General features: G+C 36.2%; 1 protein-coding gene across 3 annotated transcripts in view; it reads right to left on the bottom strand.

Annotated features, from left to right (window-relative positions):
* LOC135786218 (uncharacterized) overlaps positions 1–15,881 on the bottom strand; it is a 55,770-nt gene extending 39,889 nt beyond the window's left edge. For 2 of the 3 annotated variants that reach the window (XM_065295883.2, XM_065295884.2), the window contains exons 1-8: positions 15,755–15,881; positions 15,110–15,328; positions 14,776–14,895; positions 13,594–13,626; positions 13,403–13,482; positions 13,238–13,331; positions 13,068–13,157; positions 6,900–7,094 (exon numbers count right to left, since the gene is read on the bottom strand). In XM_065295883.2, coding sequence (XP_065151955.1) covers positions 6,900–7,094; positions 13,068–13,157; positions 13,238–13,331; positions 13,403–13,482; positions 13,594–13,626; positions 14,776–14,895; positions 15,110–15,328; positions 15,755–15,794 — 871 coding nt within the window. In that variant the 5' untranslated portion in view covers positions 15,795–15,881. The remainder of the gene's footprint in view (positions 1–6,899; positions 7,095–13,067; positions 13,158–13,237; positions 13,332–13,402; positions 13,483–13,593; positions 13,627–14,775; positions 14,896–15,109; positions 15,329–15,754) is intronic. The other variant, XM_065295885.2, reaches the window with a different exon arrangement.
* Between the last annotated feature and the right edge of the window lie 8,385 nt (positions 15,882–24,266).

Genomic DNA, 24,266 nt, shown 5'->3' on the forward strand with positions numbered 1-24,266 from the left:
ATAATCACCTTTGCCTATTTTGACACCACCGATTAGTGTTCGAAAATCATCCGCTGACTTTCAAACCTCATACAGAGTAACTCATACTTGACTCCCAAGTACCTGTTAAAATTATATTGACGTGAAAAGTAAGATATTTGTCATTCAAATGTAAATGAGTGTAAGACTTTTTCTATCGTGTAACTTTTATAGTTTTAAATAAAAAGTGGAGATGCCTTTATTAATGACCTTGTTTTTGTTTAATTTCTATAGTGTATGTATCATTCATCAAGCTCGTTATTCCAAAGATACTACAAACTAGTCAGTGTATTCAGTAGGTTGCTTCAGAGGCATAATGTATTGAGAGAACTACGTACAAAAATGCTACAACGATTAAACATAACCATTGTTAAAGGATTTTTTTCTCTAGAAAATAATAAAGTACAGATACCAAAACACGGCACTCACAGTAAGTAGAGTACTCAAGTTAATGTGCAGCTTACCTCTAAAATGGCAATAAAACAACTCCACAACATAAGGAAGTATATTTTAGATATACTTACTAAATCTGTTATTGTGAAACCGTGGAGACGGTGAAAAGTAGAGTATAAATTGTTATGAAAATGTAAAATGTGTAAAATCAGTACCAAGTGATTAAAACATTACAACGTGTACTGAGTAATCTTTCAACATTAAGTGCAGTGCATGCTAAGTATAACGATATCAATGCAAGACTAAACCAGACAGTGTTTGTTAAGTGCTTGTAAATTGTGATGCATGTGATTAAACACTTTACAGCATCTTCAGTATATTGTGGTGAGGATGGTTTGTATATTTTTTTATACATTTACAGTGCGGTGCTGTAGATTACATGCTTAATGCCGCTTCAGACAAAGACAAAAAACTTTTGGCATGTATGGCTGATTAAAGATTGGAATAAACAGCTGTGCCAAAATACTTCAACAAACACTTGAAAGATAAAAACATTATTTCATCATCATATGACAAAACTATAAGTGACGATTGTACTTGTTAAACATTATTAGTTTTCTTACTACTGTTTTTACCATTTGAACTTGTCTGTACATCTTTACAGTTTTTCAGTTAAACAAAATCAGTATGGTGTGAGGTGTTGAATGGCTCTTGTTTGGCTTTTAAACCTTCAGGATTGTGGCATGATTACAGTTTACCCCTGTTAAACCAGCACTCACTCCTGGGGACAATTAAAAGTAAAATGTATCATAATTCCATGTAAATGTGAGTTTCTGAACCTTTCTATAAAAATGAATGGTGTAAACTCAAAAATATGACATACAATATAACAAATAATGCATAAGTAATAAATACATTGATGGCATTAAGACAAAGAAGGTTTCAAAGGTTTATGAAATCTGAGAAAACCCAAGGACAATGACCATATTTATCTTTAGAAGATATACAGAAGAAATTTGACATGAACAGATCAAAACTATGATAACAAAAGATTGTCTAAATAAATACAACAAAGACATAGGTTTGGTGAAAGTGTTGAGATGAATAATGTTCCTGGTTTGTTTGCAAGTAAAAATGTAAACTTTCGTAAACTAAAAAACTAGCAACGTTTTGACGATTCACTGTTGCTTTCTGTAAATCATGTCAGAAAATCAAAGTGCTTAACTACACTTGTTTGCAAACGTTGGTATTCCTGTCTGCCATTGTTAAGATACACTTAGGTGTAGTGTGTTGTCTGTAAATATAAGCAACCTTTGAGAAAAAACACAGTCTAGAAATGTAAAGTCTAACTGAATGGTAGTGTTGCAACTACGCATGTTTTACGAATGGTAAATAAATGAAGGTATATTGTAATGTGCTTAAAATGGTCCTAATAAGTATTGAAATTCTTGAGTAAAAATGTTGGCATGATTCAGTTATTAAAGCACAGGTTTCATAGAGTTATATAGGTTATGCAAAGTAACTGACACGTCTATGTAAAAATCACTAAGTAACAAAATCACCAAATTTGTATCAGGTCATGCATGCAGATTTAGCTTTTCATACTGATGCAAGTCACTTTTATTTTTACATAATATAACAATGGGTCACACTTTGTATGAACAAGATGTCTACATGTCCAAATGATCGAATGTAGTGGTAACATTTCAGACAAACATTTATCACAAACTTTCTAAGAGCAGAAACCAGAACTTATCAATAAACAGCCTATAGATGGAAAGAAGGTGAAGAAAAATTAAAAGACCATGTTCAAATGTTTAAAGGTAGGTCGTTAAAAAAAGTGAATGTGTTTTCAGGTGTATGAGGTGTCCCAGGAACTCGCATTGTTTTCAATCATCACCAAAGGTTATGATGTTGTCTAGATACAATAGAAAGTGTATGCATGCGCCAAGACCCTTGTCGATCATAAAGTCAGCAGCAACTTCAACAATTTCACGCACATTGGTTTGGTCCTTCTTTGTCGCTACTGCAACACATACATCTATTACATTTGCAGACATGTGGAGGATGTTAGCAATTTCAAACTCCTCATCGCCACATTCGTACAAAGCATCTAGAGCTTTTTTGATGAACACATTGATCGGTTCATCTGCGTTAACAGACACTTGAACCTTCTTATCAAAAGACTTGTCCAGACTTTTCACGACATCTGTTTTTTTCTTGAGGTTGGTTACACGCTCAGCATCAGTTTCGCAGTAATTTTGCGGCAAGCACACATCAGCATTTGCAGATATTACCGCACACAAAAGATTAACAAGCTCACTTCTGCAGTGTTCTAAAAGCATTTTTTTAAAAACTGGAGGACCACGCACGTACGGCATCTTGCGTTGGTGATCACGCTCAAGTGACATTTGTGCTCTCTTTTCAAGAATCCACAGCGTCGTAGACAACTTTACACAATGTACGTCCACAAGTCTCTCCCTGATTTTGTTAAGCTTCCGGTCGTCCTTGTAGCGTCCTCAAAATAGCGTCTGCAACTCCTTGAATCCCGCACAGTTGAGCCATGCCGTGTTAAAAACTTTGCTTTAAACAATTTACTGGAGAATTCCTGAAAGTAGCCTTCAAATTTGCCGCTAAACGAACATGCCAGAGCATCGTATCTGAGTAGTGAGAGCTCCAAGTTTCAGGCTCTGATTTGAAACCTTAAAATCCTGACCCGTCCCTTCTAAACACAACCATTCGCACGCCCCCCATCACGTAGTCAGCGGTGTGAGTCATGAAGCTATAGAATATTAAAGTGTCAGTAAGAAAGGTCTTTCCAGGTATTTTCTATATCATCCTCTCCGCTCTATGCACCCGTAGGAAAAGGATTTCTTGCTTCTCATGTGGAACTCTTCAATTTTTCTTAACTTGTAAAACAGGTGAAATAAAATCAGTTTCATGATGTACACAGCTAATACGCTGGTTTTTACTTTCAGTCCTAATAGTTATCTTTAAGATGTTATTTTTTATAAATTAATAAGATCTTCCACTTTACATTAAATTGTGTCAACAACAACAAATAAAATGGTAAATAATATGTCTCATGATGTACTCTCTCTCCCAGTGCGATGGCTTAGATCGTAATGCATCTTGGAAACAGTAGCCAGATAAAGGTGGTGTGTGTAGAATTTAGCGGTATCTAGTGGTGAGATTGTGAATTGCCACAGACAACTCACTCTTCAATTTTAAAACCCATATGGTAGCTGTCGCACGACAAACATGTCATCGTCTGAGACAACGTAGGGAAGAAACGTGCTCTTTAGAGCAGTTTGTACGTTTAGGGCTACTGTAGAGATATGACGGTGACTTCCGTATAAGGGGACCCGCGGTGTATGGAGATAAAAATGGCACGTTCTTAGGTAATAGAAACAATTCAGTTCATTATGTAAGGTCCTTATACACCACTGATAATATAGTTATGTATATTATTTAGCATTTTTGTCTTTTTTAAAAGTAACACAATGCACCTTTAACATATACACCGTTCGATTCGCCTTGAGAAAATGACTAAATTTCCCATAATGCCCCTAGTGCACTAAAGGACACGGTGGTCACAATAATCAAACTGCCGGTGTAACATGATGGACTACGTGAGATCTTTGTTTTGCCTTGTGGAGCTGTATATAATAAAGCGAGGTATTTTTAATCTGAACTAACACATAGATTTCACTCGTTGTTCTACAACACTCGATTTACCAGATGGTTTGTTACTGTTTTCTGTGATGACATTTTTTGTTTTTATGGGGTAAGTGCTATTATATTTTCTGTCATTTAAAGGTAAACATAACGGTAAGCATGCCCAAAAAAGCTGACTGAAGTTCAGATGTTTTGAGTACAACACAATAAATCAACATTAGTTGGAAATGATAGCAAAGTGAATCTTTATAGTATATACTGATTTATTATTCTTATATTAAGGTGTAATAAAACCAACGTCGCTTTAAGAATATACCTAGATGATTTTGTGCGGGTATTTCATATGTAAGGATCATCAGTTAGCCTATGTCTTTAGTCTTACTCTTTTATTTGACTATTTTACAATAAAAAGTTTACTTTATAAATTGAAGAAATCATGTACCTCGCTTTGTCACCACAAAAGAAGTACATGTTATTCTGGGTAAAGAGTAGTGTGAGTTTAATAGACTTTAAATTTAAATGTGTAAGTAGTTTGATTTTTAACTTCTGTCTTATAGACATTACTAACTGAGAACAGCAGAGACAGAGGCATGAGGGGATCAAAGCACATAATGAAGTAAGATTGTGTATGTTGTGTTCAATGAATGCATCTAATTTGTTTGTCTTGTATGGGGTAATTTGTCAAATATTATATTAAATACAAAAGCACTAAAAGTTTTAGTGTTTTGGCTAAGGAGTGTGAGCATGTCTCAGGTACTTGTATTTCAGGTGCAATAATAAATACTAGACGAAAATGTGTTTTTGAGATTAAAATAAATGTAATTGATAAGTGCTTTATTCTTTAAGTTGATGAGTTCTTTCTGAAAGTCTGAAAACTATACTAAACCTAATATACTAATAACCTAAAGTTAAAAGTCTCAGTTTTTAGACGGGTAATGTTTTGTAATAGGTGTCTTGAAAGCAACGCAAGCTGCATTAATGGAGGCCCCTTGTATAAACCCAGTCCTGCTATCGCAGGAGGACTGGACATGCTTTACGAGTTAAAAAACAAAATATCTCGCTCCTCACCCGGGCACTGCCATAACGATTTACGATTCAGAGTGGAAGCATCTCTCAGGAATGCAACTTTAAGGACTACGATCTGTGTAAGTGGCAGAACACCATATCTTTGTATTGAACAGTTTATTTGAAAAAAACATAATTTCTGTTTTGAAAAACAGGTCATCTATACAAAATGCAGAATAGGACATTTAAAAATTACACAACAATTTTTACTCTCTAGAGAAAATCCTACAAAATGTTCATCTTGACAGAATTCATTGTTCTTTATTCTTTTAGATTGTATTTCATCTGCTGCTGTGAGAAACCTTTTTTTTTTTTATTCTGTTGGTACTATTGAAATGGTTTTTTAATCAGTCAAATCTTAGTGCTTAGTGCTAAGATTTTTAGAGGAAGTTAAATTTAAACATATTTTCTAGTCTTAATTTATTTAATTACAGTTTATTTTCACCATAAATATAGCTTAAGAAATCGGTATGGCTTTTTAAAGAAAAGAAAGAACACTTAATTTATTTGATCATTTCACATAAAAATTTGTGTTTAATGAAACTAATCAATGAGAGGATTTCACAATATTTCAGTGCCAGCATGACAGATTATAACGATGTCACGCATTGCAAAATGGCGCATGTTAAAAGTTAAAGTTTTTTCGACGCCATAGCGAGATGCTCCACGCTATTTTTCCATTCTCTCACCGGAGTACCACACGAGCTGCATGGGCTATCCATGTTTGTGATTTTCGTAACTGTGATTTCCCTGGCTTTTATTAGACGTATCGGGCCCCCGTCTTATATAAATTATGATGGGAGCATGGAATGTGTTTTAATGAAGACCACTTGTGTAAACACTGTTTTTATTGTTTTATCGTAGGAGGACATGATTTAACGTGCCCCGGAGATAACCCCGGACGTAAACATGTCAACGTGACGTGGGCGTACCGGTTAAAAGTTCAACGCGACGTGGGCGGTCCGGTTAAAAGTTCAATGCTACGTGGGCGGTCGGTTCAATAGTTCAGAGCAGCGTGGGAGGTCGGTTCAAAAGTTCAATGCTACGTGGGCGGTCCCGGTCAAAAGTTCACGACGTGGGAGGTCCGGTCAAAGGTTAGCCCCTCCCCGGAGGTCAAAGGTTCACGACGTGGGTGGTCCGGTCAAAGGTCACCCCTCCCTCGCAGGTCAAAAGGTCAGCCCCTCCCCTAAGGTCAAAGGGCACCATCAATAATTTTTATGTGACAGTATGTCCCTCATATTTACTACTTGTATGTAATTCTTTTTTAAAGCGCCATGCTAGACATTACTATTGCGCATTCTGCATAGCTCTGCATGTGAACTACTACTTCAATGTGGCACTGCGCAGAATAATCGGTATGACATCCAACTATTGCAAAAGTACTCCGTTCTAATTTGCTCTCATGATACTTTCATGTCATAGGCTAATCCACACAGCTGTGATTTCTATGGCAGCAAAAGCAGTGAATTCTGTGAATTCAAACATTGTAAAAAACATTTGGGATAATCAAGTAAAAAACAAACAAACAAAAAAAAAACAGGTGGAGGTAGATTGAAGTGTTGAAGCAATTCTGTGTAAATTTACAAAGACATGTGGCACTAAACTGCTTGTAGTTGCAAACCTGTGTATTTCCTTTGCTGAGTCAGGACTTGAAACAATGCAGAGAGCAATTAACAATGCTATCTTTGGAATTAATTCTTCATGAGTCTAATTCAAATTAGAAACTTGAGAGAAAATGTAATTACCTTTATCTCTTGTATTGTTGTTGTTGTTGTTGTTCTTGTTTTCATTAAGAGGCTCATCTAGGGATTCCATCGATGTCTTAGTCGAAGTGGCCATTGCTCCATCAGTCAGATCCACTATGGTTAGCTCTTCTGCTTTATCTTCTGAAATCACTATGGCCTGGGTATCAGACTGTTCTTGTTTAACTTTAGTCGTTTCTATAGGGAACACATGTAAGCATTAATTAGGGCCCGAGCACACCGGGGTGTGAGGACCCTATTGTTCTTCAAGGAGTTATTAAATTTTGCACAGATGTCAAGAGTGATGAAAATTTACATGTGGTGTGGGCTTTGGAATTAGGCGTGGGAAAATGGCTCTATAGCGCCACCTACAAATTTTCAATGAAGCAGCCCTCGGACTGTGTTTAACGTACAATTACGAAATTCGGTACGCTTCTATAGCATGACCAGACCTTGGAGCGAAGCCATACCAAACAGGAAGTCAGCTATTTGGAGTTATTTTTGTGATTTGGACGCAGTTTTTGTCATTTCCAGGTGTCATACTTTAACTAACTCCTCCTACAGTTTTCGTCGGATCATCTTCATATTTGGTGAGTGTCATCTTAAGGCCTTTGTGATGCTAAATTGCGAAGGATTTGACTCTATGTAAAAATTTGTGTTGGTTCTGGCCCGACAAAGTTTGATGTTTTCCCATGAAACAGGAAGTTGCTGGAACTCATGCATACAATGTCCAATCTGTCCCAAATTTCACATGATTGCTAAGAGTCCTGACCTGAACACATCTACATAACAATTTTCATTTATAGCCATAGCGCCACCAGCTGGCAACCTGAAGGAACATGTTTTAGCGCCACTTTCAAATATTCAATGAAGCAGCCCTTGGACTGTGTTTAATGTACATGTACGAATTTCGGTATGCTCATGTATTATAAGCCCTACAAAAAAGTCTCTTGGAGCAACGCCCTACACCAAACAGGAAGTCAGCTATTTTTAATTATTTCTCAGATTTTGGCTCAGTTTTTCTCATTTCCAGCAGTCATACTTTAACTAACTCCTCCTACAGTTTTCGTCGGATCATCATCATATATGGGGAGTATCATTTTAAGGCCTTTGTGATGCTAAATTGTGAAGGATTTGATTCCATGTTAAAATTTGTGTCTGTTTCGGCCAGCCAAAGTTTGATGTTTCGCTATGAAACAGGTTGCTTGAACTCAGGAATACAGTGTCCGATCTGTCCCAAACTTCACATGATTGCTAAGAGTCCTGACCTGAACACATCTACATGTCAATATTCACTTATGGTTATAGCGCCACCAGCTGGCAACAGGAAGTGACATGTTTACAATGATTATGCAATGTCTGATCTGTCCCAAACTTCACATGATTAAAAAGAGTCCTGGACTAAACACATCTACATGTCAATAGTCACTTATGGTCATAGTGCCACCAGCTGGCAACAGGCAGTGACATGTTTACAATGATTATGCAATGTCGAATTTGTTCCAAACTTCACATGAGTGATAAGAGTCCTGGACTGAACACATCTACACGCCAATACTCACTTATGGTCATAGCGCCACCAGCTGGCAACAGGAAGTGACATGTTTACACTAATTATGCAATGTCTGATCAGTCACAAACTCCACATGATTGATAAGAGTCCTGGACTGAACACATCTACACGCCAATAGTCACTTATAGTTATAGTGCCACCAGCTGGCAACAGGAAGTGACATGTTTACAATGATTATGCAATGTCTGATCTGTTCCAAACTTTACATAATTGACAAGAGTCCAGGACTGAACACATCTACATGCCAATAGTCACTTATGGCCATAGCGCCACCTGCTGGCAACAAGAAGTAACATGTTTTACACTGATTATTCAAAGTCAGATCTGCCCTACATTTTACATGATCAATAAGAGTCCTGGACTGAACACATCTACGTGCCAATATTTACATGTAGTCACTCATACTAACACACACACACACACACACACACACACACACACACACACACACACACACACACACACACACACACACACACACACACACACACTCGCTCACTCAATCTCTCTCTCTCTCTCTCTCTCTGTCTCTCTCTCTCATGCTATATTACACGATGCTACCTCGCTGTAATTTGTAATTAGCAACAGGAAATGTGGCACATTATACTACACTTTTAAATAGTTCACCTATGTTTACATGCTTAAATGCCTATTTACTACTGTTCCCTTTAATTCTTATGCCATGGCGTGGCGGTGTCATGTGTGCGAGGGCCCTTCCATCACTGCTTGCAGTTTTTTTTTTACTTTGTTTTTGTCAAATACATAATGGATAGCAACTTTTGGTGTGGGTAACACTGTATTTCACAGAAATAACTTATTTTTTAAATGCAAAAAAGTAGAGTCACAGATAGGGGTGCACATGTTTGCTCAAGTTTAGTTTAGAAGTGGCTGGAAAACTAGGACCCGATAATATTAGCCTCTAGTAAAAAAAACAGTTGCACCTAAAACACCTGGGTGTCTGACCTTTGTGGTACTAAACCTAGACGTGTTTTATGTTCCTATCATTATGACTACAGTAAATCTTCTTGAAAATTATCAGTGGGAGAAACAGAACGAGCAGGTGGTAGGAAAAGGCAGCACTTAGAAGATAAAATCACATCATTAAACCATTAGCAGCTATGTCATTGCCATGCACACTTCTGTTTTATTTTTCCTCTGTGGTCATTTCTTCTGCTCTTTTATTGCTACTCACTCTCTCCCACCGTATGTTTTACTTAGCCCTTTAGGCAGTTGCGGTTAGTAAAGCTGCTAAAGCTGGGAAATGGATAGAGAACCATTAGTGGGGTTGTCACAGGCAGCAGATTTTGGTGGGAAAAAGAACCATCCTGTAATTTCAAGGAACTTTAAAAGGCATTTAGACGATAGGAAGCAATGCTGTGCTTTTCGGTCATTCCTCTGCTCGCTGGAGGCAAGCAACCACTTTCTCTGTCAAACATATTTGTTACTCCAGTACCTTGTTTGATGTTTTACAAACAGTTTACAGCCTCCGCAAAACAAATACACAGTGAAACTTCAATTCAATTTAATAAATATAGTGTAAATTAATTGTTAACTGATGTTTTGTTAATTTTGTATGAGCAGAATGCTGTTATTTTGGTTATTTCTAAAGTTCCTCAAATTATATGACTGTGCAAATTGTGTAATTTCCTTTTACATAACTTGTAAGCCACCAACACATAACTTAATGTGGTCGTTTACGGCACATGGTTTAGATAATTAGGACAGTAAAGTAGTTTTTACAAACATACCTTACAAAAACAATAGGCTACAGGTGTGCAGTAAAATTTCCCAGCTTTGGGTGAAACGCTCAGCTTGTTAATATTACATCTCACTCGGCCGTCCAATCACAGTGGAGGAGGGGCGGGACAAATATCACAATAACCAACCTGCACATCGTTCAACAAAGCAGAAGTATCATAGCAACCAAGTCGGTGTCCGTCTGGCGTTTTCAGAAGCGTTTAAATGCTTTGGTGTACACGCCCCTAAGGCAGTTCAAACATGCATTTTAGTCTGGAACTATAAGCCCTGTCCGGGAAACCGCCCCAACGAGTACTGCAATCAAATTTAGCCTTCAATTTTCATTATTTCAGCAGAGAACTTTCCTTAAAAATTATATCACTTTTTCTCTCCTCACATATCAAAAAATGCACCACAATGAACAGACTACAAGAATTAATCGAATTTAAATTAATGAAATTTTGATTTTTCCACCTGCATTAATTTTACCTCCTTTGCTTAATTGAATAACATCTGTGTGAATTTAAGAAAAGGCCTACGTGCACAATGTGCTCATATCTGCTAATAAAAAGCACTAAAAATCTTAGTAAAATTTTTATCCTAAATGTGCGAAACCAGACAGCCAAAATCATCTCTTTATCTGTTCCGAGTCCTCCAGATCGTAAAGAATAAAGAGAAAATCCAATGTGGTCAGAAGTGGCTGTTTCCTAAGTGCTAAAAAAATAATACAAGTCCAAACAAGCTTAACCTCTAACTATTTGGCAGATATCAGCACTTAAAAAAAAACAATGTTTGTACAGAACTGGAGAGTCAATATCACTATAAAGTGCCTTTTGCTGTCCTCATCAGAATCACTCAAATAATGAAATTCTGAGGTTTTATTATAAATGGTCAAACATTTACACACATACAAGTCTCTTGAAATATGTTTTTCTCATTTTATACAATTTTCTTTGTTTGGATGTATGCGATTTTGGCATGTCCCAGACACTGCTCAGCTAACTTTATTGAGTGTAAAAAGTGAATAAATGACATAAACTTCAAAAACATTTTGTTTTTTCTTATTGTCCTCAACAAGTTTTTTGATAAAACAAGTCATTTTTATAATTTATATTCAATTTTCATAATAATATTATGCATTTTGCCCCTGAAATTGCTGTCCACCCTGTCTTTTTGGGGTAAATGCCCCTTTAAGAAACCAACTGATGTCAGTGACATCCCGTCCCCCATTTGGTCTTTTTTCATTAGAGGTTAAAACATTTAATGCACACACAGTATGCACTTATTTTTCCTTTTTTTCATCATATTGTGTTTGTAGTTACGTGTTGTCAAGCTTAAAATGTCCACCCTGTCATTGTGAAACATTAATTAACATAAACATAATTAAAATTAAATAAAAATATGTATTTTAAACAGTAGACAGTCAGCTTCAACGGTGAACCACTTAGCTAACTGCAGCTACATTATGCGTTCATTAAATACAAGCTTTAGCTAAAAATTTCCACCCTGTCATGAAAATGTACATTGAATTTGCATGACAGGGTGGACATATTTTATACATTTGTATAGTGTCTGCTTGCAGTTAATTTATAAAAAGTGCTGGAGCTTGACCAAAATGCATTTCTAACATCCTAAGGTCTCCTGAATAAAAAACATATGAAGTTAAATGGAAAATCTCAGATTTTTTGGGGGGAAATTTTGTTGACTCAAAGGCACTTTATAGTGAATTTGACCCTGGAACTTACTAAAATCTTTGGTCGATTAGTTTTTTCCTTTGTTTGTCAGCATTATCCAAGTATGTGGCACTGCACATCCAAGTGCATCCATAGTATCATCTAAGTTTTTAGAGAGCAAAGCAACAGATACATTTAATTTACGGAATGTTCTTGGAAATTTTACAAGGGTTAAGTCGTTTAATGTTTATACGGAATTGACATGCAGTACTGAGTGAGCTTTTTATTATGGTTTTTTTTTGTGTAAGATGTTACATTCTCTCTTCAAAGAGCCACTCTTGTCTTATATTGTCTTATACGTCCATCCAGTGTCTGTCTTTGTTACTGCAGCTAGTTAATAAACTCTTGGTTTTCTGGGTGTGTGGCTTATATTTAAATCAAACTGACTATACAAAAAATCTAAAGCATATTAGATTTCTACTGTGGGTTTTATCACAAACTGATCTCATAAGAATAGGAGTTGCCAATTTTGTGTGAATTACACTTGTACAGTAGATAAAGTGTTTTCATGACACTCCATCCCAACCCCTCCCAAACCTACAGTACCTATATCACTGGTGCATAAACAGATCGGATAAAAAAGAGCGAATGAGATTATACGAATCCATACAAATTTGCCAGGTTGTATAATACTGTTGCAACAAATTGTCATTAGACTACTGTACACTCTCAGAAATAAAGGTACAAAACTGTACCTTTTCTGTCACTGAGGCTGTACCCTTTCAAAAAGTACAGCTTTGCACACAAGTATTTTATTTTAGTACCTCAGAAGTACATGCTGGGACCAAAGACAGCTTATTAGTACCTCAAAATACATATAAGTATCTCAAAGGTACATATTGGTACTAGATGTTTACATATCTGTACCTAATGGTCTATACAATTACCTTTTTAGAGGGTGCTGCCCCACTGACAGCTAGGGTACATATTTTGACTTGTTTCTGACAATGTAGGTCCTTAAGGTACGGTAATCTACCCAAAATTGTATTTTGTTTTTTATTCCTGTAAAGCCCCAGTGACAAAAAAGGTACAGTTTTGTACCTTTATTTCTGACAATGTATGTTGAGTTAGCTAGAACTTTATTAGTACCCCAAAGGTACATATTGGTACCAAATATATATATATTACCTTTCTCTTCCACTGGCTTTTCAGCATCTTTCACAGGTTCAGGGGCTTTTAATGGGATGCTGGACTCAACAGGACTAAATGTTTGCATGTCTTTGGGAACAGTAACATACAGTAGATCAATTTAAACAGAAAAATCCCTGTGGTGATGGAGTGTTAGGAATGATGGGTACCTTTAACTGATGTAGAGTCGAACACCTCCCCATCAATTGCACTGAGCGGAACCTGAGCATCTTCCTGTTTGGGATGTAAATCCATGGAGTACCTCTGCATTACATAATTATAATCAATCAAATGAACCTAATAATTATAAAAATAAAAAACTGTGTCGTTCTTACCCTGGTGTTCTTTTGAAAGCAGCAGTAAACTGTTACTCCAATCATGCACAGAATGATAATGACCAAGATAATGACATAAGCTGTTGAGCGTAAAACAGTACGGATTTTAATTAATTTCGCCTCCTTTTTAAATCTATTAACATGTTTCAAATTAAATAAATTCATTAACTGACTATAAGGAAAAAACTCACTTATTCCGTAAGAAGATTCTTTTTCCAGAGATGCTGTTAAAAATCAAATAAAAGATGGATATACTTACATTACAATACGTGGATCATAAGGTTCAACTAGTTATTATTCAGACACTTTTACACTTTTACTCCAAAAAGTTTTGAGTACCTAAAGCTGACAAAAGTCTGGGATCTACAGTATAACAGTTATCCGTGTTCTTTTGTTTAATACCAAAAGGCTACTCTACAGATTGGTGTAGATTACAGACATGTTATGTTGGTATGTTAGATGTTACGGTAAAAACAACACAACAATATTTAATTGTATAGCACATTTAAAACAACACTTGTTGACCAAAGTGCTTTCCAATTCACTATTTACATAAAACAAGAAAGACAAAGCACAAAACACATTAAAATTCCTAACGCAATACTCTCAAAGGCAGTTTGAGCACAAACTTACCACTATGGACAATTATAAGCAGCCGAGTAAAGATACGTTTTAAGTAAAGATTTAAAACACTCCAGCGAGTTGCAGGCTCTAATATGAGATTGTAGGTTGTTCCAAAGGTGAGGGGCGGCCACAGAAAAAGCATGATCCCCTTTAGTTTTTAGTCTGGATTTTGGGACACTCAATTTAAAAACAGAGGACAACCTCAACAATCTAGTAGGGTCATAGCATATCAACATATCAGCAATATATTCAGGGGCAAGCCCGTGTTAACCTTTAAAAACCATTAGCAAGACTTTATATTGCACTCTAAATTCCACGGGCAGCCAATGCAACGAAGCAAGCACTGGAGTGATGCTGTCGTATTTCCTTGAGCCAGTTAAAAGCCTAGCCGCTGCATTTTGTACTAATTGCAGATGGGACAACAGCTTATTTGGCAGGCCCAAATATAAAGAATTACAATAATCAAGTCTCAAAAAGGGCATGTTAATATCAGATGAGTATCAAATCATACATTTAATTGTTAAAACACTTCCGTCAATAAAAAAGCTACAAATTAAAAACAAATTAAATAAATACAACATTGATGTTGATGTGCTTTAAATCTATAGGGAGGATGTGCTAAATTATAATAGTCATTTATTCTAAGCCAGCCACAGACAACCTGTCCACCCTGTGTTAGAAAGACTCAGTGGATCCACAAAAATTAATTAGCATAAAAATATTCATGCAACACACAATTTCTCTCTTACTTTCAGGTGTGATGTTTTTTTCAATCTTTCCAGTAGTGGTGGCTTGCTTAACGATTACATGATGATCGGTAATATTGCTGGTCTGAGGATGTTCTGAGACAGGAGGAGGAGTGGACAGATCTGTTGGCCATGTAGAGGAAAAGATCACCAGATGCCTTTATTGCATTAAGAGGTTTCTATTTATGTTTTAATGCTTAACAAAGCAGTATATCTTTTAAGCATTTTTCCTCACCATTCTGACCAGCTTAGTAAGTGTGTACAGTACATACCCACGCTTAAGCTACCACAATGAAACTTCATGTTTTGAAACTCTGATTCAGCTACAGTACAGTACCTGATCCGGGTAAGGTGGTAGTCTCAGCAGTATTATTTGGAGGTGTGTCAGTGAAGTTCTGATGGCCGACTGTTGAGTTATTAAATATTTTATTGAATTGGGAGATGTTGTCATGAGGTTGCGAAACCGGAGTTATTGTGGCTTCCTTTTCGACTTCCTTGGTGATGCTTGTGGTCATTGCCTCATTTTCAACCACAACATTCTGCAGAAGCATCACGCCTATGTTTTAACACAGAAAGATTGGTTAGATTGTTCATAAGAAGATCGATAGTCTAGGAGAACATTTTGAATAAATGTGACCCTGCCTGTGAAAACCAGGCCAAATAAACTAATAAGATTAAGAGCATCAACGTTTGATTTCAATCTTTGACATGACCTTAATCAGTAAATTTTAAACATATTAAGGTTATATTTTTACAGAATGTTCTTTACATTATGTAAAATTATTTTATGTAGAAAACAGCAAATAACAAAAATGAACACCAGCTGGGTTTTAGATTGTAATTACTCTTGTAATAATGAACAACAAGTATGCCTCAAAAATATTTTTGGGTTCAATAGTTTTCAATTAGAAAACAATTCTCAAATGTAAATAATTATAGTATCTTAAACAATAAAACAATAAAAGCTTAGCTTTTAACATACCTATAAGGAGCTGTAAAGATGAACAACACATTTTTACCATATGCACAGACTTTCGATCAAATGAAACTTCTACCTCAGGAGAGCAAAGGCTAAGTAAAGTGTAGTTTAAAATGACAAAACGTCCACATCCTTCATGTACAGGATGCACCAGTTACCCAAAAATGACTCTAAAGGAAGTTGCGCACTCTCGTAAAGCCCTGTTTGTAATAGGACATTTGTAATTAACAGTTTATGATGTTAAGCTTGATATTCATTAGTTAACATTAGTTAATGTATTAACTAACATGAACAAACCATGAGAAATGCATTTGTTACAGTATTTGTTAATCTTTGTTAATGTTAGTTAATAGAAATAAAGCTGTTCATTGTTTGTTCATGTTAGTTCACAGTGCATTAACTAACATTAACCAAATTTTAATAAAGTATTAGTAATTGTTGAAATTAACATTAATAAAGATTAATAAATGCAGTATAAGTGCAGTTCATGATTAGTTCATGTTAACTAATTTACTTTACTAATATTGACCAAGTTATTACATCATAGGCAGTAGAATTTCATAAGATAAGACTTTGGTGTAACAGCACTTACTTAGGGATAGTTCACCCAAAAATGAAATTTCTGTCATCATTTACTCACTCTCATGTTGTTACAAACCTGTATAAATTTCTTTGTTTTAATGAACATGAATAAAGACATTTTGAGGAAGTTTGTGAGCCACATTCACTTCCATAGTGGGAAAAAAGAATACTATGGAAGTGAATGGGGCTCATGAATGGTTTGGTTGCGAACATTCCTCAAAATATCTTTATTTGTGAAATTTTGATGAAGGTGAGTAAATGATGACAGAATTTTCATTTTTGGGTGAACCATCCCTTTAAGAATTGTTGTGCTTTACTGTATTTTGTAATCCTGCAATAACCTGTTTCACAAAATGCTAGACATGAAATCATTTTAATGAAGAAAAAACATTAAGTGAAGTTTTTCTCAGGGCAAAATGACAGAGCAACAGTTATTAACTGGATACACATTCAGCATTTGGTCACTGCACTCAGGTCGAAACCAACTGGGATCTTTACTGTAGAAACAACATATAGACACCAGGTGTCGCTGAAAGTAAAGGAAAGCTGTGGCTTGTATCACAAGTATGTCCTTAAATGGCACATAATTGTTTATTGAACATATTGTTTATTGCCTGTATTTCTGTTGGATTGGTGCAGCTCCATGTAGATTGAAATCCCAGGTCTATCAGTCTGGTTTTCTTAATTTGCATTTAAAAATCTATTACTATTACTATAAAAGTATAAAAAAAATCAGTACTGCAGTTCTGTTTCTATTGCAGAAAATGTTTATTGGGTCTAGAAATTATAACCTATTTACAAATGTATGTTTCTTAAAAAGCTAAAAACTTATAACAAGATGAATGTGGTTATGTGATGTACATTAATTTATCAATCTTTATTTTCTCATGCCAGAGGTAAACAGTGACACGATTAGTGTTAACTGCCACCCAGTTAGTAATCTAAGGGCCCACCAGCAGCCATCTCGGCACAAGAAGAACCAACAGCAAGTGAGACAATGGCTCCCTCTGTGGGTCTGGCCATGCAGCTCACCCAAGAGCCTCCAATCTTACTCTGAATGAATCTAGTCTGTGCCACTGACTGCCACATCAGAGCTTAAGTCCTGGCCAGAGTGGATGAGCTAATCGTTTCTCTTGGAGGTGTTGGTATAGCATAGGAGTGAGAGAGTGAGTGAATTAGAGAGAGAGAATGGGTGTGGAGAGAGGAGACCACCCACCCGGTGGATTCAGGATTCGGGAGGCCCAGACGCGCAACTCCATTCTATGACCCACTGTGCCACCCGGAGCTCCATGCCGGACGCTTTGCAATTGTGCTGCTGCCCCAATGGCCCCCACCCCTTGCTTCCCTCAAGCTAACACAGAGAGAAAGGAGTGGTAAACAGACTGTCCCTGTCATTCTCTCTCTCTCCTCCACAGTACAGTGGGAGGGAGTGCAGTGGCTGGAGCACGTTTAGAGTGGCCAAATGCAGCAAAGGCTGAATGAAACATCTGTGGAGGCACATAGCCTAGAGGGGAAATGCTATTCTGTTGTGCACCAAACTTGCAACTTGTTTTTGGACCGTTTTGCATATACAGTCTTGTTCAAAATAATAGCAGTACAATGTGACTAACCAGAATAATCAAGGTTTTTAGTATATTTTTATTGCTACGTGGCAAACAAGTTACCAGTAGGTTCAGTAGATTCTCAGAAAACAAACAAGACCCAGCATTCATGATATGCACGCTCTTAAGGCTGTGCAATTGGGCAAGTAGTTGAAAGGGGTGTGTTCAAAAAAATAGCAGTGTCTACCTTTGACTGTACAAACTCAAAACTATTTTGTACAAACATTTTTTGGTAACACTTTATTTTACGACCCGCAAAGTACCGCGTAATTAAACCGAATTTACAGCGTACCTATTTGTAACAACAGAGTACCTCTAAAGTACGTACTTGTAGTTATAAGGGAATAATATTTTAAGTTTGGGGTAATAAGGGGGTAAGAATATATGGAAAATTATTCTCTAAGTATTTCATAACTACAGGGTACCTATTGTAATATTACGTGGTATGTATGACTTACGTCTATGGGTAATATGGTCTATGTGTAATATGTTTTTTTTTTCATATTTGCTACTTACCTGATGAAGTGTTTTGTATAGCCTACAGTTGATGTCTACAAGCCACGTCGGCAAATAAAATATAACACACAATAAAGATAATAGCAACTTGTACCTCTTTGATCTGTATATGTATACAGGAGTTACCAGGTAACTCTTATATTTGCGGGCTGTAAATTGAAGTACGGCTTATTCCCCGATTGTTCTGTGTATGTACCAGGTAACTCTTATATTTGCGGGCTGTAAATTGAAGTGGGGCTTATTCCCCGATTGTTCTGTGTATGTACCAGGTAACTCTTATATTTGCGGGCTGTAAATTGAAGTGGGGCTTATTCCCCGCTTGTTCTGTGTATGTACCAGGTAACTCTCATATTTGCGGGCTGTAAACTAAAGTGGTGCTTTGTTCACCTCTTGTTAATAAATGTTATAGGGTAAAGACCATAAACATACAGAATATTTTTATTTTTATTTTAAAACAACTTATTTCAAAACATCTTTAAAACAATAACACTATAATTAAGCCAACACTTAATGTTTATTATCACATAACTTTTATTTAAAATAAAAAGTCATGACAATTTTTCATTGTTTTTGCGGCTTGGCTTCCTCTGTTGGTGTTCTTGTCCACTCGGATGATGAGTTGATATCGTCTCACAAATGCTGTTCTGCATTACATATAAAAAACATAAATGAAAGCCTTCAGTAAATGTTTCTTCACTGTGCCTTGACAGAAACAGAGTTTTCTAAGCCAGTTACGTTTATAAATTTTAGGCTTACTTATGTGCTAGCTAACCTGCTACCGTTAGCTAGCAACTTTCTTGAAAAACATTGTTTGAAATGCGTGAGTCATGTATTAACAAAACCAGTCACCTTATCCAGCATGCGGAACCTGCTAACATCACTCGCAGCTGTACTCCACAGTGTAGAACGTTTTTAAAACCTCTTAAAGAAATTTCACCTCAGGATCGCGTTCCAGCAAACCTCCTGCAGACGACCGCGCGCTCTACACCTGCGCAGTAGTCTACGCATGTAGTCGTCTTTTGCTTTAGCGGGAGCTGATATCTGCTGTTGTTTCATTCTGGTTTGCCATTGCATAAATTATATTTGGCTAAAATACTTTACAGTAAATAAATTGCAAAGCACCACTTCAAATATGTCCGCAAATGTAGGAGTTTCCTGGTAAATAGGGAATAAGTTGCTATTTTTATTGTACTTACCTTAAAAAAAAGATAACCACATTAAATCAGCTTGACTTTTGTTATTAAAAGCAAGTAATATAGGCTACTAAAATAAAAGTGATATGCTGTTATATTTATTTGCCGATGTGTCTCGTAGACATTGACTGTATACAACATTCAGTAGTCAATATGAAAAATTCACAATAAAAAATAAATAAAACATAATTTCCCCATAGACTTGACTAAGTCATACATACCACGTAATATTACAATAGGTACCCTGTTGTTATAAAATACTTAGAGTATAAATAATTTATAATTCTTCATATTCTTACCCCCTTATTACCCCAAACTTAAAATATTATTCCCTTATACCTACAGGTTACCTACCCTGTTGTTACAAATAGGTACGCTGTAAATTCGGTTTAATTACGCGGTACTTTGCGGGTCGTAAAATAAAGTGTTACCCATTTTTTTTTTCTGGGATTTAGCAATCCTGTGAATCACTAAACTAATATTTAGTTGTATGACCACAGTTTTTTTAAACTGCTTGACATCTGTGTGGCATGGAGTCAACCAACTTGTGGCACCTCTCAGCTGTTATTCCACTCCATGATTCTTTAACAACATTCCACAATTCATTCACATTTCTTGGTTTTGCTTCAGAAACAGCATTTTTGATATCACCCCACAAGTTCTCAATTGGATTAAGGTCTGGAGATTGGGCTGGCCACTCCATAACATTAATTTTGTTGGTTTGGAACCAAGACTTTGCCCGTTTACTAGTGTGTTTTGGGTCATTGTCTTGTTGAAACAACCATTTCAAGGGCATGTCCTCTTCAGCATAGGGCAACATGACCTCTTCAAGTATTTTAACATATGCAAACTGATCCATGATCCCTGGTATGCGATAAATAGGCCCAACACCATAGTAGGAGAAACATGCCCATATCATGATGCTTGCACCTCCATGCTTCACTGTCTTCACTGTGTACTGTGGCTTGAATTCAGAGTTTGGGGGTCGTCTCACAAACTGCCTGTGACCCTTGGACCCAAAAAGAACAATTTTACTCTCATCAGTCCACAAAATGTTCCTCCATTTCTCTTTAGGCCAGTTGATGTGTTCTTTGGCAAATTGTAACCTCATCTGCACATGCCTTTTTTTTAACAGAGGGACTTTGCGGGGGATTCTTGAAAATAGATTAGCTTCATACAGACGTCTTCTAACTGTCACAGTACTTACAGGTAACTCCAGACTGTCTTTGATCATCCTGGAGGTGATCATTGGCTGAGCCTTTGCCATTCTGGTTATTCTTCTATCCATTTTGATGGTTGTCTTCCGTTTTCTTCCACGTCTCTCTGGTTTTGCTCTCCATTTTAAGGCATTGGAGATCATTTTAGCTGAACAGCCTATCATTTTTTGCACCTCTTTATATGTTTTCCCCTCTCCAATCAACTTTTTAATCAAAGTACGCTGTTCTTCTGAACAATGTCTTGAACGACCCATTTTCCTCAGCTTTCAAATGCATGTTCAACAAGTGTTGGCTTCATCCTTAAATAGGGGTACCTGATTCACACCTGTTTCTTCACAAAAATGATGACCTCAGTGATTGAATGCCACACTGCTATTTTTTTGAACACACCCCTTTCAACTAATTCAACTAATTGCCCAATTGCACAGCCTTAAGAGCGTGCATATCATGAATGCTGGGTCTTGTTTGTTTTCTGAGAATCTACTGAACCTACTGGTAACTTGTTTGCCACGTAGCAATAAAAAATATACTAAAAACCTTGATTATTCTGGTTAGTCACATTGTACTGCTATTATTTTGAACAAGACTGTATAAATATATATATATTGTTTTTTTTTACTTTCCTTGGCAAATATGAGCACTGTACAACAGAATTTTACAAGGGTGCGATAGATGCGATTTTATGTGTTTTATCATTTGGGGGGGGGGTGTGGCAGATGGCGACATATGTTTTCCATACCCTTATAAAATAATGAATATTACAAGCTGTTTTAGAAATGTACAAGAAAGATTGAAGTAAACATTTTTAGAAATAGATAAATAGGCAAACGGTCATAGAAGGTATTATAATAATCATCTTTATGAGATATCAGAATGAAATTAATATCTTATCTTTAGTCTGAGGCTGTGCAATGACAATTTGATTAAATGTTGATACTGAAACAATGTGGTTTGTCTGAAAGTGATTTTTGGAGATCAAAAACATTCATGCAATAATCATATCCACATATAGTTGCAAATTTATTGTTTAGCCTCCATGGAGCCCTATTATTTTGGAACATTACCCAACTCTAAAGTAGATGGATGTTGCCCGGTCTACAGATTGGTCATTCACTAACTGATTATTTTATAATCGAGTTTAACAATTTTTTGAAAATTTATATTTTCAGTAGCTATAGCAAATCTCTTGCAGATCGGTCTGTTTGGCTTCACTTTACTCATATCTTTTGAATAGATTGCATCATGAATATTGTGCTACGACAGTCAAGTTAAAAATAGTAAAGAAACTCGCCTGGTCTAGTGAACGCAAAACCAGCCTAATTGTTCAGCCTTTCTTTAAGATCGATTACTTTTCATTTAGGCAACTCACTAATAGTGATTAGTGAACATATTTGTTTTTTGTATCCGTAGTCCAGGTGGTCATGGTATGTGTGCAATGTCATTTATAATTTTTTTGTCATTTGCAATTGTATCTGCATTTCTCAGATGTTTATCAAATGTTTTGTACACAATAATTAGAACACAATGCTTTCCAGATGATGTGCTCTTTAACAGATGTATGTGTGCTTACTACACACAGTCCCTGTTTGTTCCTTACTCTATAGAAAGGACGAAAGAAACAAAACAAACGTGCAATATTATGAAAGCAATTTAATAATAATTTTATTGATGAACACAGTTTGCAATTTAAATTAATATATTTTTTAGATGCTTTCAACTTTAGTCTAATATACTCTACAGTTGCTCACCATTTTTTGACAATACTTCCTGGAATTTGAGACCCTGCCTATGAAAACCCAGCTAAAGTTATTTTTGTGATTTACTGTTTACTACATAAAATCATCCTACATAATAAAACGAACATTCTGTGAAATTAATATTAATAGCTTTAATATTGAAAAAGGCAATGTCAAAGAATGAAATAAATGTGAAATCAATGACTGAAATCAAACATTTAATGCTTCAAATAGTATAATTAGATTATAAAAATGGATTACACCGACATAAATTTATGCACTATATGTACCCTGCTTATAGTGAATATTGGCCAGACACCACACTTTAAAGATTTAAGACAGTTTATTTATGGTTTATTGGGTTTATATCATAAAGCAACATGACTTACATGTTTATTTAATATGGCATTATGACCTATTTGTCCAAATGTGTATCAAAGTATTAACTGTACATAAGCCTGTTGTCAGACCTCCAGACTACCTCTATATAGCCACTTAAAGTGAGATTTGCACTTATAAGACTTAAAATGCCAAGAGGTCAAGAACTGTAAGCATTCAAACCTCTGGCCCGGTGCCTGTCTCTTTTTCAAAAGATCTGTTTTATCCCATGTCTCTCTAAAGCTTTCTGTGCTTTTTGCATTAGACAGACACACTGCAATGCCATTTATAAATCATTATTCACATGGTTTCATTTGCTTATATCCAGTGCTGTGTGAATCTCCCACCTAAGCAAAACTAAGAAACAGAGATTTTTTTTGCATGTAGGTTATTGGGGAAAAAACATTTGCTTTTGTAGCTGCTGTTTTGTATGCTAATGATGCATTGCAGTTGAAGATCAGAATGGCTGTAGCTAAATCTACTTGTATGATCTTACACATCTTTACCAGAAAAACCCAGAATGACCATTTATATACTGTAATTGTCACATGTGGATTGCTCAGCACTTTAGCCTATGTAATTTGTAAGTTGCAAAAGGTGGTTTTGAACCATGTCCAAGCAGGAATATGAAACACTTTTTCTCGAAGACCACACAAAACACATCCTGTTTACAATTAATGGTTCCACAAAAAACACCAAATTAAAGCCACAATAGAAAACAATTTTCAGGGAGGCCAAAGAAAAGTCTAAAAGATCAGTCAAAGTACAAATGCATCTGGAAGTTTAAAGGGGAAAGCTGCTTGTTTCAAACAATCCATATGTTTTGATATGTCTCCTGACAGATGTCTGTAGTACCTACACTACCCTTCTCATATAAATTTAGTATGATTATGTTTAAATTTATCACAGTCGACAATATAATTGTAACTACTTTGTAACGCGTTACACACAACACTGGTCGTGGGTGAGTCTTGACCTTGCTGAGTGTTACACTTGATGTCGTGCAGTGTTGTGCTGTGTATCTGTTGTCAGGAGCCATTATAGTGAGTCGGCTGTAAGAGAAGACGCCGTGCGGCAGGCAAAGTGCTTATAAATCATACGCTGTGCAGTGGAAATTAGTTGGAGACGGGCGTGGGGTCCAGAGTCCCCGTGGTGTAGACGGTGAAGTCGGTGGTGGGTTGTACGGAAGATCCAGGCCTAAGCGTGAGTAGGGATTTGAATGCTGATAAACCTGTAAAAGAAGATACAGTGTATGTATGGAAGTCTAGTGTGTAGTAACCTGTCTGTCACGG

Source organism: Paramisgurnus dabryanus, chromosome 4 (assembly GCF_030506205.2).
Source record: "Paramisgurnus dabryanus chromosome 4, PD_genome_1.1, whole genome shotgun sequence".
NCBI classification, from domain to species: Eukaryota; Metazoa; Chordata; class Actinopteri; order Cypriniformes; family Cobitidae; genus Paramisgurnus; species Paramisgurnus dabryanus.